Source organism: Pseudoliparis swirei, chromosome 18, assembly GCF_029220125.1.
Source record: "Pseudoliparis swirei isolate HS2019 ecotype Mariana Trench chromosome 18, NWPU_hadal_v1, whole genome shotgun sequence".
In the NCBI taxonomy this organism is placed as follows: domain Eukaryota; kingdom Metazoa; phylum Chordata; class Actinopteri; order Perciformes; family Liparidae; genus Pseudoliparis; species Pseudoliparis swirei.
Genome location: NC_079405.1, coordinates 16,841,537 through 16,863,071, shown reverse-complemented (window position 1 = coordinate 16,863,071; position 21,535 = coordinate 16,841,537). Strand labels below are relative to the sequence as shown.

Sequence of the window (21,535 nt, the reverse complement as noted above, 5' to 3'; positions counted from 1 at the left end):
TCCTTTTCACTTCAACATCCTTCCTGTGAGTGTTAGTCTCACATCTGTAGCCCACGTGTTAGTCTCAGTTAGTCTCTTTACATCTGCTGTTCAACAAACATATCCACAAGAAGCTCCACATCTTATTGAAAAAATATCTTTATTCGGCCAAGTAAGGCTATAATACAATTCTATGGTGTGTGATTTTTTATAACTAACAAATATATTATATTAAGAAAGAATGTTGAAATTATCCCTGTATTACAGTATAATGACTCCATATGTTATTATTATAAGAGCTGTTTTGGGTTCTAACTGTGTGCAAATAAATCTTCGGTATATGAAAAAACGACAATGTTTGATTAAACTATTAAACAGATGTGGTCATCATGATTTGTGAAAAGGTCACATGCAGGATGGGAGGGTGTGTGCGTGTGTGTGCGCGTGTGTGTGTGTGTGTGTGTGTGTGTGTGTTACAGAGAGGGCGGGGGAGCAGTAGGCAGATGCTGAGAGGAGAGACGCAGGACGGAAAACACAACAAGTGAGTGAACTGTTGCTGCAAATTAAGTCGCTCTGCAGCGGGATTTCTGAAGGGCGAAAGTATATAAAAGTAACTCGTTAGAATACGTGATTTTTTTTATTTTAAAGAGCGCCACGCGACTTTGAATTGGAGCCTCACATTAATACTCTTTAAAAAATATATATTTTGTTTTCACTTCGTATTTGCTCAGGTTGCTTGCGAGCGCTGCTTTGAGTGCGGAGGACGGCGCTGCGGCCACCAAGCAGCTGGATGCGATGCTGAGAGTTTAAACATTAGTGTGACTTTGAGTTTGCAGCGCGGTGCAACTTCAGCCGATGTCACCGTGAAAGCGCTCACTCTCGGAAGGATTTCGGTCCTGGATCAGTTTTTTTACGGCGTTTCCATCTGAACCTGCGGCATGAAAACACGCTGAGACCGCGAAGAAAAGAAGGAAAGAACTCGGTAAGCTGATTATATTTTTAAAATAAAAGTTAGCCGGTGATATCCCTATTTTCTCTTGCTCTTATTTAATTGATTACCATATACAAATTAAAAAGGATTATTGTTATTAAAAGGGAAATATAGCCGATATTTTAATATGTTTTTCCGTCAAAGTTATATAATAATAAGTGATAATAAATGCAGGCCTGCAATAATAGCATATAGCTGTGACCCCAGTTCGTTTGATTATGATATAACTGAGGTTTCCTATTAGTTCATTATAATTTTTTATAAGGCCAAATATGTTTAAATAAAATGTTGATAGTAAAGCTTTATAAACTCTCTCTCTATCCTGCATTACATTTTTCATAATTTGTATATTGCTGAAAATAATTGTTCTATTACGTCTAAATTAAGGGTCACCTGTGATGAAATCATTGCTTCATCCAAGCTGCCTTTAAAACAAGTTTCCACATCCAATGCAATGTGGCCTGCCCTTTCCTCAGCATTTGCCTTTTTATGACCCGTAACAAATCTGTAGCTACTTTGAATGGAGGAGTAAACTGATGAGATCAATCTAATCCAGGCTCCCACAATAACATAATAAAAGAGCAGAGATTTAGCAGTTTCCTCATTCTTCTCTTTTCGTTCCTCGACAGATCAGTGAAGCGTCCTCCCTATATGTGGTGGGTGAGATGAACTCCAGTGGGAATACTGTCGACCCCACCTGACAGCTCTCTGCCTGATCAACTGAAAGCTTATTATCAGAGCCTCCAAAAGATCTGGATTTTAAAACAGCAGTTGCTGTAAAATCAACTTCTCAACGGTGATGTTTATTCAAAAAATATATATAAAAAGATCTTTCTGTTTTTTTGGTCTTTTAAATTAATGTATTATCTTTAAATAGGTTGACAGCCCTCTGACATTGTGAACCAGAAGAAAACAAATAAATAAAAGGATATAAAACAAATATTCTGAATACCAAAAACCTATTTGTTATTCTCCTACTACTACTGATTTTCTCCCATCTGAGACTTGCCTGTCCCGATCCTAGAATAGCCCCTATTTCCTATCTCTGTCCTGCACAATCACACATTTTCCTCCTCTACCTTTTCAACCCAGTAGTGACTCTCTTCAGCCTTCAGCCTGGCCGGCACAACCATTCCAGCGAAGGGGGAGGAGGACTTCCTCACGCTGGCCGCCTCCAGGATCAGCCGCAAGAAACGTGTCATCGGGGCTGGAGTCGGCGTGGCCATGGTCCTGGTCCTGCTGGTGGCCATACCCCTATTGGTCCACACCACCAAGGGGGGAGGGTCCGGAGGAGGGGGTACGCACTTCGAGATGCTTGGGAGCTGCAAGATGGTGTGTGACACTTTCACCCCCCCACAGGGAGAGCTGACAGCCGTCTCCCCTCAGCCCCCAGACTTCTCAAACCGCAGGGGTAAACAGGGGTTCAGGGGGAACCCTGGACTTCCCGGTCCTCCAGGTCCCAAAGGGCCCCCCGGAGAGCCCGGCAAGCCCGGCCCACCTGGTCCACCTGGGCCTGGACCCGGAGGCTACGGGCCATCCTTCTACAGTCCCAAAATCGCCTTCTATGCAGGCCTCCGGAAACAACACGAAGGGAGTGAAATACTCAAGTTTGATGATGTTGTGACCAACGTAGGGAACTACTACGAACCGAGCACCGGCAAGTTCACCTGCCCTCTGCCTGGCATCTACTACTTCACCTACCACGTCCTGATGAGAGGAGGTGATGGGACGAGCATGTGGGCTGACCTGAAGAAGAACGGACAGGTGAGTGTGTCTGTGAGTCGTTTGTGTTTAAGAAATGTGTCTCTGGTATTGTGATCTCAAAGGTCCAGCTTTTGAGAGAAGCTCTCAGTCTGCAGATGTTAACCAAATTAAATGAATGAAAACCTAGATAGACATAAACAGAGGGATTAAGTATCACCCGGTACCACCAACAGCAGTGGACACAATAACAGCAACTCTGCATGCAATGCAGCGACGACACAAATAGCATATACATACATCTGTACAATATATTACAGTCCAGTGTTCTGGACTACTTCCAAAGTAGAAAACATAAAACAGTTTTCCAATCTGAGACAACTACATGTTATCTTTCTTATTTGGACATGGAAAATGCACAAAGAACATTAACCTTATGAAAAACGTTGTCATTTCAACACACATGCATACTTGAAATTGTACCTCTGCATTCTGCCCATCCTAAGCATGAGGAGTAGTGGGCTGCTGGAAAGCGGAAAGGAGTATGTATTATTATTAGTATTTTAACATCTGAGCTTTGAGAGCATCATTTGGAATTTTCAGACAAAAACGATCTAAAGCAAAGTTTCCACAAAACAAAAGAATAGAGATTATGTTTTAATTGAGCAGCATTAAAATTAAATGATCTCAAAAGTTGTGTAGCGAATATCTATCAACCTTCTTTTTAAAAATACAACTAAAAACATTGGAGGACAAAGAAGAGGAAACTAATACAAGATGAGAGTAGAAACAGAGGGGGGGACTAAAAACAACTTAACAAGGAAAATGAAAACCGCAATCAATTGTACAACTTTCACGCAAAGGCAGAGATAGAAAAAGAGAGAGAGAGCGAGAGAGCAAGAGAGACAGTCAAGCGATCAATACGATAACAATCTTCCACGTCTCAGTGGAACAACGCCAAAATGCAACAGCTGGCTACTGTCCTCTAAGGAACTCTGACTTTAACACTAATAAATAAACAAGTACAAATGCCTGGCACAAAGCCTTGAATGCTTCCATCTGGAGATCCATGTCAAGCTTGAAGAGCTAAGCCCTCACTCTGTTGAGGAGCCCTGAATCTGACATGTGTGCTCCGGAACAGAGGAGTGACGTCCGGGGGATTACCAGAAGGAAGATAGAAGGAAGAACATGCTTCGTACGCTTTGCATTGTTACAAGTCAGAGGGCTGAGTGTTCGAATGTACAACAGTCTTTTCTCACATATGAACGGACGGTACTTTGCTACTCAGCACACTCCTCAACCTGCTGGGCTGATGTTCACTGATTTTTATTTGATGTCTTAGAAGACTTTAGAATTCAATTCAGTAATAATTAAACAGGAGACAGTTGAGCAGTTTGCATCCAAATCTTCCACACTAAACAAGTTGTTCCTCATTATGTGAACATGAAAAATTGCCATTACATTTTTATAAGCTAAGGGTTTTTTTAAAGTCCAAAGCTTGGACACTGGAACAAAAAAGGCTGCAGCCAAACACATGCCATTGTCTGCCAGTTCTGCCATAGATGAGCTTCACAAGGAAGTTCACGCTACACCTTTTGGCTCAGTCAGGAGGACTTGCTGCTGGCCTAGTTGGCTTTCCCACCATGTATTGATATTCAACAGTCCAACAATATGGTGCCTGCTACTGGGAAAACCTGGATTGTTGCAGTGGTTTATTGCAGCGTCACTCTCTGACGTGTGCCTTTGCTGCAATTAGTTTTTTAGTCATCATGATATCTCAAAAACCTGTCAAATAATTTCAGTGAAATTTGCTTAAAATTCGGTTATAAGCCGTTAATTATTTTTGGTGTCAAATCCAGATATTTCTTTTATATTGCAAGACAGTAAGCACATTTAATTGTTATATTCACCAACATAACTGGCACGTGAGTTTTCATGATATCACAATTAGAATTATTTGCAGATCTGCATAATTAGATGGAGATGATGAAATGTGTCTGCTAACAGTTATTTCTGATTCATCTTTTAATCTGTGAAATAGTCCAATGTAATATCCTCTAGTTTTTTCCGATCAAATTCACACTGTTGCAATACAGAGCAAATCAGCAAATCCTTCCTGTATATTTGAAAAGCTGAAAAATAAGAATGTGAAAAATGTGTCAAACAACTTAATCAATCAATGAGGAAAACTTCCAGAAAGAATGAACAATCCACTGCATCTCCGGATCAAATCTAAATTAGTACAATAGTTCATGAGAAAACTGGAGAAAATTGCTCACGATATTTTACTCATTGCAATGATATACAATTATTTTTTTATTCCTGAATCTGCACCAAAATGAATTGCCCGTTCCTTGATACATGAGCTCACCAGATTTAACTGGAATATTGATATTCTTTTAATATTCTACAAACTAACACAATAGGGTTAAATAGTAAAATGTAATATTCTTCATACAACCTTTGGTTTTATAGACATCCCAAATACCTACATCATTGTAATATAGATCTTTCTTTTGTCGGATCAAGTCAATAAAAACAGTTTTTCCCTATTTCATCGATTTGACGGGATGGTGCAGAGTAAAGAGGACAGACAGTTAAATGCCAGCTATAATTGGAGGACTTGGTTTGTTGCGTGCCTTCACAGACATTGTCATTCCTGTCTTCACTTGCTGATAAATCTTTCATAGCCTTTAGATGAGATCTTGTCCCCTCCACCTGTGCCCCTCCTTTTACAGATACACACACACACACACACACACACACACACACACACACACACACACACACACACACACACACACACACACACACACACACACACACACACCATTATCGTCCACACTGGCTATTGACTCCTTCCCCATTAATTATCTTTTCCATCAACTAAATTATTTAACCCAATTCAGTGCTGATCTTGCCCTCACAGTTTCATTGCACCTGATGGCTTCTTGTGTGAATAGACAAGTGCTCTTGTGAACCAGCTAGGTCAATGAGGAACACCTTGGGAATAAAACTGGAAAAGTTTGTCAATTAGAGATTACATTAAAGGTAAAACAAATAGTTAAATCATACTATCCTAACTTTACATAGCTCCTTCCAAGGTGTCTTTAAACATTTACAAAAGCCTCCACACCCACATCTCAGATTCTATATTGTCACAAACAGAACATTTTATATTATGGTAGCAGCTGGCTTGTGTTTTTGAGTTTTGTATTCACCATCAACAGCTATCTTAACATTATTCTTGTTGACAGGCTACTACATTTCTAATTTAATCCTGAATAATACTTAAAATATTGAAACATGTTTGCGTCACTGTTCAACACAGCTAAATAACACATTATATCTTTGATATTTGTTTTTTGAACAAAAAAACAAGTGTAAAGATGACAATTTACCTTTGACGTTGGAGTTATGTATAAGCTAAGCTAAGCAATCAAGGCCTGCATATTTAACATAAAAAAGGGAGCAACATTGAAAGTGAAATAGCATTTTTCCCAAAATGTCAAACTATTCCTTTAAAACTGTATGCCAGTCGATAGTGCTTTCGCAGCATGGGTGTATGTGTGTATGTGTATAACAATGTCAGGCTGATATGCTTTGTGTTAATCAATGTCTTGTCAAAAGGAGCTGAGAATAAGACGCATCCCGGGGAGAGATCACTGCAGGGACAGGCAGGAGACAAGTGGGCTGACAGAGAGATGGATGGATATTCACAAGAGAGTGGACATAGGAGGATGAGAGAATAGGCAACATGAGAGTGTCCTCTGTCCTCCGGTGAAGGGAGGAGTTGAGGATATGGGATAAAGCTATGACTGACATATATGAAACAAATCAGACTCACGTTGCCAGCTGTTGTGTAGCTGATGTGCAAGTGTGTACTAAGTTTGCAGAGATGAATCACTCAATGCAAGGAATCCTCTTCTCTCTTTGTGTCCCATAACTCATCAGAAGATTGGTGTTGAAATAGATGACCTTTTCAATGGATATATAATTCACCACCAATATGTACTTTGCCCTTTACAACGATGAGCATGGATAGGGATTGTGAATATTTATAGCTGGTCCAATATGGGAGAAACTGGGCTGGTCAGTTGTTTGGTCTATGGTGCCTGCAAACACACACACACACACACACACACACACACACATGCATGCACACACACACACACACACACACACACACACACACACATGCATGCATGCACACACACACATGCATGCACACAAACACACACACACACACAGACACACACACACACACACACACCACACACACTATCGTTTCGATGACATCAGTGTGGTAGTAGCATTTCAGTATCTCATCTGCTTTTGACACACAGTGATCTCATTATGTGGCACCGGCATTAGGTCGATGTGAGGGGCCTGGTGGAGAAGGCAGCGCCTTATTAAAGCCCAACACAGTGGCTCAGCCTTAACAATGTGAGGTGTAAACACAAGAAGCAAAGATGAATTAAAAGTGGAGAGTTCAGCTTGGGAGGAAAGGTGCATTAATGGTGTGCAGGTGAAAACAATATATGTGGATTTAACAGTCAACTGGCTACTTTTGGACTGGCTCTCATGTAACCAACAGAAACTGATCATGTAGGAAAATAAGCTAATTAGATAATGTAATATGTCACTTCCAATTGGTGGTGATGACAAGCTTGGGCTCAATTAGAGGAAACGAGCGGCTCGCCTCCAGTAGGTAGGTGTGATGTGTCTTCTGTGAGAGGTAGAAGCTTATTACAGTACGTCAAGGTGTCAATATGGACCTCATGTGGCAATTCATTGGACTTTTCTTTTTGCCTTTTGGGAGCTTTGTTTTTTCCCCAACGGTTGTGTATGTTATGAGAATTATTTATAATCAAGACACATTTTCTGTGTGGTACATTGCTTTGGTGTCAGACACAATTATAATGGGGAACATTGTGTGTTAAAGGACAATAGTCCTCCCCATTCAGAAAGCTTTTCTTCAAGAGTAAACAGAATGCGTCCTCTCATGTACCCTGCAGCTTGCCCTTGTTTTCTATTCTTGTCTTTTTCTCTGAGAACACACACATTTATATGCATGTTCATGCACACCGTCATTGTTTGACTATATGTTTCTGTTATAATGGCTAAGGCCATTATATTCCGCCAACTAAAACTGTGTTCTGTTGCGTCTTTGTTGTGCTTTCCATTTGCCTCCCCATTATACCATAATTTTCTCCTCATCATGGAAGCAGGATGTTGTTTCTTTCACAGACAGCCGTGTTTGATAGTAGCACAGCTGACACAAACCAACATAAAATGCATATTGGATTACCATTTCAGAATTAGAGGAATACAAACTTCTGCCCTGTGAACAGGTTTTAAAACACCTCCTGTTTGTGTTTCTGTGCACATACCTTTTTTTAAACACACATAGTTGATAAGAGACAGAAAACAATCTATCATAAGGGAATACTATAATTTAACTTCAGAGCAGAGGCTTTGTGTCTAGCTGCAGGTAGACCGGCCAAAGAACCCCTTCGTTTCCAATCAAGGCATCTCCTCTACTCTCAAAGGTTTCAGTCTAGAGCCAATTAGAGACTTTTTAATCAACATCTTGACACCTTGAGTCTTGAGTGTCATGGCAAAATACTAACATTTAGTATGCCAATTAGCGTGAGTGCAGTGCAGCAGATGTGTTACATGTCGACCTGCATAATAGAAACAGGATACCTCAGGCTGGTACATATGGCTGGAGGCAGAGAGAACACAGTGGCTTTTACAAAAAGGGCCATTTCAATTGGCCTTCTTCCATCTCCCAGTTCACCCTTAGAGGTCCCTGAGGTAAGTTTAAGAGACCCCGTCTCAATCGCCTCGCTCCGCTCTGAGAGGTTTGTACATCACAGTGAATGAATCCTGTCAGTTTTATTACCAGAGGATCAAGGCACCACTGCGAAACAAAACAAAACTGAAAAAATAACCCACTACATGCACCGCCCCCCCTCTGAAGCGGACATGCTTGATCAGTTTGTTATCCAACAGGCTCCTTCCACATCACTCAAAGCCACCCTCAACTTCGGCTTCCTGTGAATCCTGTGCGTAGACTGTTGAAAGTGGATGCAGCTGCTCACCCGTCTGTATTTCCTTATCCAAAATGTCTGCTTTCACACGCCACTCTTTTTCACGATACGTGTCCTTCTTTTCTCCTGACACCCACGGCCGCTTTCCATTATCTTTTTCTCTGAGACATAAACAATATGAACACGTTGGGTCAATACACATACAAATGATGAACATTTTTTGTTGACATTAATTTGAAATACAGTATGGGAGCCCTTAAATATGTCACACAAATCAGAAGCTCACATCTGAAAATGTAGATTTTATTGAGCATTTTGGAGTGTCTGTAAATTATTTTTACGCTCTCAATTTCCTCTCTCTTTCAATGTCTCTTCCAACTTCTCTGTCTCGCTCCCTCCCTATTTAATGTTGCCCCATAATGAAAAGTGGAGGCAGTGTAATCTTCTCTATTGTCCCGCGGGTCTCCCTTCTCCCTAACAGCAGCAGATCAAGTCAGAACAGCGTTGAGCCAACGGACAGAAATTCACTCCCTTGTCGCTATCAATCTCCGGCACTGTTGACAATAATCCTGATTTGCCTTTCCCTCTTGTGTTTCCAAAGCCCCGGCGCCTCCTGTGCACTTTGAGAAAACAGGGTTTCACTGATTGTTGCTGACAGCCGAACCCGCAGATACATCTGTGTTGGTTTTAGTGTCACAAAGCTCTGCAATGTCACCAGCTCATGCTCGGTTCAAGAAAATATATTCCACAATGGCGGAGGAAGTATTTAGATCAGGGGTCCCCAAACTTTTTCCTTTTATAGGGCCACATAACGTTTCCCTTGTCGCTCTTTTAATGAAGCATCGATACTAAAAATATGCTAAATCACATCGTTTTTAACGTACGGGTACTTTGTTAGTATCGCTACACCGTGCAGCGTGACAGCAGCAGATGTAGCGGACTAACATTCAAGCTAACCTAACTTCCCAAACGCTGTGGACATCTGAACGCTGATTGGCCGAGACGCGACACGTCCCATCAAAGATGTTCTATTGCGAAGAGCAACACTTCACATTTTCTCCGCGTCTCACTGCAATCTCAACGGCAGCGGGCTAGGTGAAAATAATAATAAATCGGAACGCGTCTCTGGTATTGTTCAGGGGGCCGGTCCAAATGTGGAGGCGGGCCGGATCCGGCCCGCGGGCCGCAGTTTGGGGACCACTGATTTAGATCTTTGAAGAAAACCAATAGAACAATGTAAAAAAATAGCAGTTCCAAGTTAAAGTCTTCAATCCAAATCTTAAAAAGTACAAATGTCTTAAAGACCTTTGAATAATGGTTACGTTTACCTAGTTACTTTTTTTTCAAGGCAATTGGTTAACTAATATAAAAAAAGGTACAATTAGTTTGTCAGATTTTATAATGTACCACACAGTATCATAGTTATAGTATGCACATAAATGAATGTTTCCTGTGAATGATACAACAATTACATTATTAGAGTCTCAATACAGATGCAGACAAACATTCCACTTGTGTAGCTGGTTGAACTGGAGCTAGTTATTTACTACAGGTAGTTTAAACTTTATCAAAAATATATATGAACAATACTTCATGTCAGATCAATTTTATGTAGTATGAAAAAAATAAAAAATAAAGCACAATATGTAACCAAACATTTTACTGCAGCACAATACTTGAGTAAATGTGCGTAGTTATTTTCCCACTGATTATCCAATTTAAAACACTTTAATAATACTCTTTACACATATTTCCTTTTTGTAATACATTGATAAAAACAAATAGTTTAACCTTATCATTTTTGTTTAATTGAGTACAACTCAGATGACTGTTGATTTACAATCAACTCATATTCCTTTGTGGCAATGATATTGATGTTGACTGTGATAATGTCAATTGTCACACTCATCAAAATATGTGGATAAAATGTTTAAACTTGTCCACTGGGTTACTATATGGAGGAGAATGCAACCATGAATTAATCATGAACATATTAAATGTCAGCATAACCACTGTCTAGTGGAGTCGAGTCCAAGTTCTCATAAGGACGTCAACCACAGAAAGCCATAAATAACATTGCAGCCTTTTGGCAGCAAATATAATTAACTGATCTTCATGTTTAACGGGACTTTCTGTGAGGTGGTGTGAATATCAATGCTGCAACTTAAATAGACTCTTCAACATGGATGACACACAGGTAGAACCCAGCAGTCCTTTTAATGTGCTGCATGTAGTTTAAACACATACTAAAATAGAAGGGATTGCTGTAATGTTGTCCATGCACATACAGAGATGTATTATATTTCTATTGTAATATTATACTGTATTGTAGGAAGTTAGAGCAGCCTGGCAGCCTGTAGCTCAGTTGAACATACTGTCAGGGGAATCCTGCCGCTCAACCATGTAGACAGATGTTGGACGTACAAGATGTCAGAATGTCTTTACTGTTATATTTCTCCTAAACCCTATTAGGTCTCCTCAGGGGAGCTGTTCAGTCCCTTCAGTGTAAAGCAGTCCAACAGTATAAAATAACAAAATGTCTCATATGCTGCATGGTTTTTCTCAGGTGTTCACTTGAGATTTGAGAAAAACAAAGAGAGCTGCTCTTGTCGAAAGAGAGAGAGAGATCGAGAGAGAGAGAGAAAGAGAGAGATGGATGGATTGGTGTGTGCGTGTGTAGGTGTGTGTGTGTGTGTGTGTGTGTGTGTGTGCGTGAGTGAGTGTGTAATCCTCCTGCTAGTGTTTCATGGGCCCATTTGACCACTGTAGCCTATCCTGTGGCCCCATTTATTGTGATTGTATGGAGTTATTGAGGAGTCGGACCTATTAGGCAGGGAGCTGCCATGGCTATCCGAATACCAATTACTGTAGCCTGCAGTCGTGTATAGCACACCCTGACACATCTGGAGGTAGAGAGGGGTAAGGGATACTGCAAGGGTAGGAGGAGAAGAAGGCAGAAGGGGGGATGGGGTGGGGTCCTCAGGAGACATGCCACAGCAGCACGCCGTTAATCAATCCGATTTAGACCGGACAGGGACACACTTAGTCGCTGCTCCCGCCAACACTGCCATGGTGGGGGAGAGAAAATGTGTACGTGACCTGCATCTAATTGGAGTGTAAGGACACAAAAAGATGGATAGATGGGTCCAGAATGAAGAGATAGCGATGTGGTAGCGAATGGGAGAGGGGAGATGGAAGGGGCGTGAGGTGTAGGGTGAGACAACAATTAATGATGTGATGTGAGTTGAATTAAATCAAAGGAAATGTATCGATTCATTTCTGTCTCGGGGAGGGGAATACAACTGTTCACCTTCACCACGTTGAAGGAATGGTTGCATGGAGAAATAAATTGAGTTGAATTGATGAAATGATTGGAAAAAAACGTATCATTTGATGGAGGATGAGGAGTGACGGACAGTTTAGTCCTATTTGATTCTATGTAAGTAATGACAAGAGAGTCAGGGAAGCTTAATGACTGGTGGAGATGATGGACTAGTGAGCCGCAGACAAGGATGGAGTGAGGGTATCATATTTCCATATAATTAATATGTTTGTGGTTGTGTACTTTATTTTCAACTATTAAATGGACCTTGTGCTTGAATAGTTGGTTACTTACCCAATGAATATAATTGTAACTAAACATAAACCCCTAAATAATGAAAATCACTTTCCTATTCGACAGAAAAACAGCTCTTTATCCATGTTCAACTGAAGAAAAGACCTTTTTTGTTTGTTTGAACCATGACATTACATTTAAAAACTGTGGGTAGCTGCAGGTGTATGCCTTCATTTGAAACCTCTCTTCAATAGCAACATGTAAAAGAGCATTATGATCGTGGAATATGCAGGCATCTGTGTTTAGCGGTTTTATATTAATGTTAACTGCTATTAAACATGTACAGTAATCATCAGATGGAACGACTTCCTCCCAAATGGCTGCTCGTACTGTGTAATCAGACATGCACACATAAACCTGTCCAGATGTAGATAAAAGAGTGGAGAATGACTCTCCAGACCATATTACTTTAAAGATATTCCTTCAGCCTCCAGGTTCTGTCGGTCTGTTCGGTCTTCACACCAGCTAATGTATCTTTTGTGTGTTGGTTTTGTATACAAGCAATTTATAGACATTAATGCCAGTGTTATGAAGCTCATGAGGACAAGCTCTTGTTGTAACTGTGTTATAGGGGTCTTTGTTGATGTATATTGTCCATGTTTAGCATTATATAGCATTAAATATTTCAGTTTCTTGTGTTTCTTTAATGATATTCGTCAACCTATTTAATTATATATGTTTGTTAACCTGTTTGACAAATAACGTGCTTTATTTTAGAATTTAATTATAAATATAATGCTAAATTAAGCACACACACTTGGTGAAAATATGCCACCCTTGCAAAGCTGAATGCCTGTGACATAATAGTGGCTAATGGCATTGATTATAAATTGTTATAGTTCAGCTGCATAAAAAACAATGTCCATATATCAGCAGCAGTATGTGTGTGTCTGCACGTTCATTGTGTTTGCTGTAATTGCTCTACAATTGAACAGGTCCTCCCTGATGCAATCCTTGCAATCCCCATCAGCCTCTTCTCTGCAACAGGTGGATCAGGTGTGAGAGCAACAATCCTCTGGAAAAATTGATAGCGGCTAAGAAAGGATGTGCTCTCAAATGGAGGTTTTAGGCCAAAGATCACTGCACATCTCATCTCTGTACCCAGTGGGCAGGAAGGAATCTGCTGATGACATTACACCAAGATCACAGAATGAAACAGGAAATAAAATGACATCGGTTACATCCAGATAACGTGAGCAGACTGGTTTGAGTTGGGATTCTGCAATAAGATGAAAGAGATATCATACATCATCAGCCTATAACACACTGGATTGTCAATTTGTATTAGAATTCAAGATTCAAGATTCAAGATTCAAGATGTTTTTATTTGTCACATACACACACAGGGTGTGCAGTGAAATGAAAGTGGCAATGCTCAGCAGGAATGTGCAAGGGCAACAAGTACACACTATTTACAATAAAAAACAACACAATATTTACAGTAAGTGTGTGTGTGTGTGTGTGTGTGTGTGTGTGTGTGCCTAAGAGGGGCAGTTGTGTGGGTCTATGTGGGGGTCCTGGTGAGGTCGGAGTTCACAGTCCTGATGGCCTGAGGAAAGAAACTCCGTCTCAGTCTCTCTGTTCTTGCAGCGTGACTACGGAGGCGCCTGCCTGACCGCAGCAGCTGAAACAGTCTGTTGTTGGGGTGGTGAGGATCCTTCATGATCCTGCCGGCTCTGGTTCTGCACCTCCTGGTGTACAAGTCCTGCAGGGTGGGAGTGTAGTTCCAATAGTGCGTTCAGCCGAACGCACTACTCTCTGCAGAGCCTTCCTGTCCTGAGCGGAGCAGTTGCCAAACCAGGCTGTGATGCTTCCTGTCAGGACGCACTCTACAGCTCCAGAGTAGAAGGACTGAAGGATCCTCTGGGAAACTTTAAATTTCCTCAGCTGCCTGAGGTGGTAGAGGCGCTGCCTTGCCTTTCTCACCAGAGTGTCTGTGTTTGTTGACCATGTCAGATCCTCGGTGATGTGGACTCCCAGGTATTTATACCCGCTCACCCTCTCCACAGTAGTCCCGTTAATCCCCAGTGGTGAGTACGTCCTCTGTTGTTGTACCCTCCTAAAGTCCACAATCAGCTCCTTAGTTTTGGTGACATTCATGATGAGGCTGTTGTCCTGGCACCAGAGTGACAGATCAGCAACTTCCTCCAGGTAGGCCTTCTCGACGTTGTCGGAGATCAGGCCCACCACCACTGTGTCATCCGCAACCTTGATGATGGTGTTGAGCTGAACCTGGCCACACAGTCATGTGTGTACAGGGAGTACAGTAGGGGCTGAGGACGCAACCCTGGGGGATCCTGTGTTCAGGGTGAGGGATTTGAGGTGTGTCTGCCCACCCTGACCACCTGTGGCCTGGCGGTCAGGAAGTCCAGGATCCAAGCACACAGGGGGTGTTCAGTCCCAGCTCAATCAGCTTGCCGCCAGTCTGGAGGGACTATGGTGTTGAAAGCTGAACTATAATCAATGAACAGCAGTCTCACATAGCCCCCTCTGGCTGTCCAGATGAGAGAGTGTGGTGTGCAGTACCTGGGAGACAGCATCATCTGTGGATCTGTTTGGGCGATAAGCAAACTGCAGCGGGTCCATGGAGGAAGGGAGGAAGGCGCAGATGTAGTCCTTTATCAGCCTCTCAGCATTTCATGACCACCGAGGTGAGGGCCACCGGTCGGTAGTCATTCATACATGCTGGAGAAGCATTCTTGGGCACAGGGACAATAGTGGATCTCTTGAAGCAGGCGGGGACCACGGACTCAGCCAGGAGAGGTTGAATATTGTGGTGAACACTGGAGCTAGCTGGTTAGCACAGGTCTTCAGTACTCGCCCAGATATGCCATCTGGACCTGCAGCTTTCCTGGTGTTCACCCTCAACAGAGCCCTCCTCACACTGTGCTCGGTCACAGAGAGTGTGTGTTCGTCCCAGCGGTAGAACTCACCTCGCTACGCTTAACGGTGTTGTTGTTAGCCGGCGAGCTAGCGCTGTTGTTGCTAGCCTCAAACCGTGCATAAAATGAGTTCAGGTCGTCCGCTAGGGATGCGTCGGCACTCACCATAGCGCGGGGTCTGCTCTGGTAGTCTGTGATAGTCCGTAGCCCCTGCCATAGGCGCCTGGTGTCGCGCTGCTCCATCTGTGATTCCACTCTGTCTCGGTACCTCCTTTGGCTTCCTTCACCGCCTCCTCAGTCCATAGACCGCTGCCTTGTACTCGTCCATGTTGCCGGATACAAGACCGGAGTTATAGGCAGCAGTACGGGCGTTCACAGCTTCACGGATGGATCCATCAACCCACGGCTTTTGGTTAGGAAAGACCCTAACTTTTACCGTGGGGACGATGGTGTCCGCTAGCGTTGCTATGAGGCTCATTGCTACTTCAAGAACTCGCTGACGCCACTGGAACTGGATTGGATCATGTCCCAGTCGACGACACGCAGAGCGCCCTGTAGCTCAGCCTCTGATTGGTCAGACCACCGCTTCACGTTCCTCGTCACTACCGCTTCCCCCGCGATCTTTTGCCGCTACCCCGGAAGCAGAAAAATGGCGGCATGGTCTGATTTCCCGAACGGAGGGAGAGAGACAGCCTTGTAGCCTCTCTTGAATGGCGTATAGCAGTGGTCCAACGTTCTTTCCCCTCTGGTAGCACACGTAATGTGCTGGTGAAAGTTCGGCATGACTTTTTTTAGGTTAGCCCTATTAAAGTCCCCAGCCACCACCACAGCCGCGTCGGGATACTTGTTCTGATGCCGACATAACACATCATGTAGGTCCGATAGTGCTACGTCGGTGTCCGCTTGTGGTGGTATGTAGACGGCTGTGGTGATGACCGAATGATGTACTATCTATATCTAATCTATAGTAATCAATCTAGAATAGATCGCTGAATTACATAACATTTGCAATCTTCCCGTTGAAAACAGAAAGTCATATATCTGCCATGACTTTTCCCTCAACCCAGTAATTAATATTTAGATGGCTGTGGTGAATATGCCTCCATTGCAGGTGATTATTAGTGTTTCGGGCTGCAAAAGAGGACCAACAATTTAAATAAGAGCAGAGAAGCTTGTGGGAGCAGAGGCTTGGAAAGACGCTTGGAAGAGACTAATAAATATGTTTTAACCAATGAAAGATTGGTAAATAATTAGTGAAAATCGTTTATCTTAAAGATACAGTAATGTACGTACATACATAAAGGTTCTAAATCTTCAAAACATTTGAAATGCCTCAATAGTGGTTAGTATTTATGTAGTATGACGTAGTGGCCAGCTGTGTTTTCTTGCCATACAAACCTCCCCAAAAAATGTTGTGTTGAGTAAAATGGCTCAGTTACATTTAGTGATGAACGTAAACAATGCTGTTCCAATATCAGCATCTGAACAAAAAACATACATATTGTTGTTGGAGTGTCAGGTGTTCAGTTCGGGCCACTTTTCAGGCCGGTTCTTAAAATTCAAATGAGTTTGTAAAATATGCAGATGTTCTACCTGGATGTACATTTGCTCTTCAAAAAGTTGCTACGCCTAAAACATCACATAATGTCAGTGGAGAGTTTTCCATCACGCTAAGTATTGTGTTGTAGTTTTTCACCACACTAAAACTAAAACTCAGGTAGAAGCAAGCATCAAGTTTTTTTAAATGTGGTTGGAAAAAACTCAGATCTGAAATATATTTAATATCTGCACAACTGATCTAGTGTCCCATGGCTTACAGGTTAAGATGACATCTGTGAGCATGCCCAGGGACTTTTGCTATAAAAATATATCCCTAATCTCTTCGACAAAGGCAAAAAATAACCAAGAAATATAAATACAGCAGAGTATGTCAACTATAATAAGCTTTAATCAAGACCTCAATATACTGTAAAATACACACATATACACTTCTTTGATGGCATTTCCTTATTCCTTTCCCCCTTTGCAGTCTGTCAACATTGCCTTTTTTTTCTGTCTCTGTTGCAGGTGCGAGCCAGTGCAATCGCTCAAGATGCAGATCAGAACTACGACTACGCCTCCAACAGTGTGATCCTGCACCTGGATGTTGGGGACGAAGTGTGTGTACAGCTGGACGGGGGCAAAGTACACGGCGGAAACATCAACAAATACAGCACCTTCTCTGGCTTCCTCATCTACCCAGACTGACATTGTACTCACGTCTATATATTCTCTCTCTGTATTCTCTCTCCCTTCTTCATCAAACATCACCATGACTCCTTCATGTAATTTGTCATTTCAATGCCGTTCCAAATACAGACATGTAATTACATGGTCACAGTTAACAAATAGAGAGATTGTGTAAAAAATCATACAGTATTGTATATATTACCAGTTAACATTTGCTTCTCACACACAAACATTAATGTAATCATTATTCTGTGCCATGTACAGTGTGTGTCGGTGTGACTAAAACACCGGATTCACATGAATTGAACTTCTCCTATCAGTTGTCACGCTGTGACAAGATGACCATTTCAGCCACCGGTCTGAAATCGACTGGAATGATCTCTCAATGTAGACTGTAAATCAAAGTGTGTGTACTTGGCTACCGCCTCTCGCCTTCACTGTGAGGTGGATTTCCAAATGAAAAAAGTCATGAATATATTGATCGCAGCTGATAATACAGCCAAGGCCATGAACATAATCCAGTGTGTTGTATGTTTGTGTGCGAGCATACGTGTGTGTTGACCCTTCTGCCTGTGTTAAAGCATGAAAGTATCACGCTACTGTTAGTTAAACTTGCAAATGTTGCACCTCCTGTTAAGGGAGGGGGTGTCAAGTTGCTGACAACAGTCCCTGAATACACACGGTATATCGAGATGTTTCGCTTTGACATCTTTCCTGAGTCACAGCTCACGGCGGAGGCTCATTATGTCCTACTAACGAGCTGAGGCTTCCTCTACAGACTGTTCAGACACACTTACATCTGGCTTCCAAAGTTTGCTTTACCCTTGTTTGCATTCTTGCAGAGATTTAGATAAGAAAATGTAAACCCTGATATTCGTCTGTTGACGATCACGCTTTGGCCAGCATCTACTTAGCTTATAGCGTAAGGGCAGGGTCAAACAAGAAAAGGAGTTGTAAGACGTGTTGTCTGACCAAGCTGTAACTTAAAAGTGTAAGTCCATCAACCGAATGGTTACACTGGAAGGTCAAGTGACAAGCCAGCAGTCTTAGAGAGGGGAGCTATGGGATATTGTACCAATATGGAGTTGAAATTGTAGTGTAACAAATAGAGAAAAAAGTTAAAACCATGGCTCCTTTCTCACCTCTGCACAGCTGCCCAATAACAGTGTGAGATGTGTGTGAATGTTGGATCAGAAACTTACAGAAGTGGTTAAACACAGCCTTTCTAAACCCCCAAAAGGTGTGTGAGAAGGGGTCTCCGAAGCTATTTAAGCCAATAAGTACTTTTGAGGAAGTGTACTGACTTTTATGCTAACACAGCATTGGAAACGGGGGGAATTTGTTAGTCTGGCACGGTTGAAAAGGTAATAGAATCTATTTACCAGAATCTTTAAGACTCACTAAACATTGTGTGTTTGTCTGTTTGATTCCTGCAAAAACCTAACTATAAAAACAAGAATTTGTGGTTTTTCTGGTGGTAATTAATTATTAGTTTATCACGATGTATACAGATCATGAGAGAATCACAGGATCACATCAAGCCATCTCGTCAGGCTTCAAGTAATGTGTTTTTGTCCGGTAATCCAAAGTAATCCAGTCAGCGTCCTGCGAGGAGCTAGTGTTAGCTACGGTCATTAGGTGTGTGTGTGCGTGTGTGTGTGTGTGTGACGATACAGAGAGAGGACTGTTCGTTCTTACAATGGTGGCTTCTGAACTGGTTAGCGTAGATGCTGCAATAGCATCAGATTAATTCTTCATTGAAAGAAGAGCAAAGAATGACGATGGCGGCCTTCGTCAATTATTTAGTTGTTGCTCTTCTGACAGATGATTCATCCAATCCCCTGCTACATCTTTTTTTTAAAGGGCATTCCCTTTTCCAGAGTTTCCAACAGCGGCTTCAAGATGGTTCTGTTTAAAAAAAGGTGGGTGGAGTAGGTTGTCGTTTGGACATAGCAAGGCTGGGCTGGGTGCAGTGTCATATTTACTGAACAGTTAAGAGTGGTATTGACTAATTCTCTGCATAAAAACAAATAAGCTTATTTCACAAAGTGTCAAACTTTTCCTTTCATTTTACTGTGAATATACTCATGTGAAGATGTGTTTCAAATGCAGGTGACTGTTGTTGATGTATTACTGCCATATATGTCGGTTTTCTGTGCCTTACATTATCTTTTTCATTTTTATGCATGAGACACGTGTTGAATCCAGGCGATACGAACAAGCTGATATAAACAGCAATCTGATGACCACTTTAAGAAATATAGATGCTAACTGAGGACGTTGATTGTGAATCTTTGTATGTAACTGAATGTGACTCTACTGTGAATAAAAGCCCCCAAAATGAAGACCAAGGTGCATTTGGTATGGTGGGAAACATGAGGGAACGAACAACAGAAGCATGTAACTGTGCTGTTCATCCAGATTACATTATAAATATGTTGATGTAACCAAATGACTATATTTAACATTTCTATTTTTTTCATGATATAATGCTTTGACGGGTACAATATAATACTTCTTTGTAGCACATCTGTTGTAGTTTTAGTGCCATGGAACACGTTTTATATTGGCCCAACAAGTCACAGATCCAACTTTGAAGCTGGATAGATAGCGTGACGACCCCCATGAGATTTGGACGTGAATGTTTCTGATCATTCTCGTACTGAGATTGAAAAGCCCTCCCGACGTTGTGTAATTGGGCTATACAAATAAACTGAATTGAATTGAATTAATTGTACACAGACATTCCCCCTGAGTGGCTTTACATAACCTCTGTGTCATGCTGCCTCCCAATGTGTGTGTTTTCTGCCGCTGTTACCTTCGTTCACGAGCAGTGCGGATTCATTGTTGTCACTGTACAAGCTGAATTGTGTGTATTTGTTATGTATAAAATCAGCATAGTTTTCTTTCTCTGCCCTTGAAGACCATAAAACACAAGAAAATTAAAAGAAAATTCAGGATTATTTTGCGTTGCTGAGTAAAATCACTGTTTTTTAAATTCTTTGTTCTCTTCAAAAACCCAGCTCGTGACATTTTGTGATAAGTTCTCACTGCTCAGGGTGATTATTTTTTATTGCAAAGATTTCAAGAAGTTTTTATCATTTGTCAAACTTATCTAAGGTTCGAATATGAAAAAAAGATGACAAATATATTCCAGTATTTCCACCTAGAGCCTACCTGCCATGTATTTTTTCCTTCATTGATAAAGAATAATGTGGTAAACTATTTGACTTTGTGGACATTATTTCCAAATTATTGTTATTTTTGAATAACAATAAGTTTTGCCTGATTTGTGCTATTTTTTTGGGTATTTACATCAAACGACTCTATGCTAGAGTTAAATAAATAAAGTAAAAATATATACTTCAAGTACTTCAGGTAAATGATTAAAATATAATATATTTTTTTATAATATTATTTGGTATTTTTTGTGGGCAGCTAAATTTCTACACATATTGATCTGTAGTATAAATGTCAGCAAACACCGAAAACTCAGATGTAAACTGTCTAACAACTTCTGGCACAGATACTACAGAGATGTGTGAAATAAGCCAGTCCAGAAAGTAAATGTGTAGTTCACAGTGACTTCATCCTTTTGACTCTGAGTGTGTTGGATCTGATGTCGCTCACTTTAGAGAAGCGGTTGCATAATCTTAAACAGCACAAAACAATGCCTTGTGACATTGACACCCCCTCTCTGTGTTAGGTATTATGGCTGTCTTTGTTCCCTGCACTGTTGTCCTGTTTAACCCTTGTGTTGCCTTAGGGTCATTTTGACCCGAATCAATATTACACCCTCCCCCCGCCTTTGGGTCATTTTGACCCGATTCAATGTTTCACCCTCCTGTTACCTTTATATTTACTAACATATTTTACCCTTTGGGTTCAATTTGACGCCAGCAATTAAAACCTCCAGAAAATTATTAGAATTAATATTGTTTTCCAAGTTTAAGTGTGAGGCACTTTATGTTTGTTTGTTGACTACCGAAAGAACACCGACATTAAACATTGAATGGGGTCAAATTAATCCTAAGGCGGGGGGAGGGTGTAATATTGATTCGGGTCAAAATGACCCTAAGGC

At 41.5% G+C, this 21,535-nt stretch overlaps 1 protein-coding gene across 2 annotated transcripts; it reads left to right on the top strand.

The window, feature by feature from the left end:
• The first annotated feature begins 584 nt into the window (after nt 1-584).
• c1ql4b (complement component 1, q subcomponent-like 4b) lies at nt 585-20,679 on the top strand. 2 transcript variants are annotated; one of them, XM_056438537.1, is made up of 4 exons: nt 585-961; nt 1,600-1,766; nt 2,066-2,734; nt 17,293-20,679. In XM_056438537.1, the coding sequence occupies exons 3-4, from the start codon at nt 2,195-2,197 to the stop codon at nt 17,470-17,472; spliced, it is 720 nt and encodes a 239-aa protein (XP_056294512.1). In that variant the 5' UTR covers nt 585-961; nt 1,600-1,766; nt 2,066-2,194; the 3' UTR covers nt 17,473-20,679. The 2 variants fall into 2 exon arrangements, with proteins under 2 accessions (XP_056294512.1, XP_056294513.1); XM_056438538.1 differs by having other exon boundaries at nt 2,063-2,734.
• The last annotated feature ends 856 nt before the right edge of the window (nt 20,680-21,535 follow it).

Coding starts and splice junctions, on each gene's coding strand:
- c1ql4b (XM_056438537.1), top strand. CDS start 2,195: ATGGTCCTGGTCCTGCTGGTGGCCATACCCCTATTGGTCCACACCACC. Junction 2,735..17,292: donor ACCTGAAGAAGAACGGACAG/GTGAGTGTGTCT, acceptor TCTCTGTTGCAG/GTGCGAGCCAGTGCAATCGC.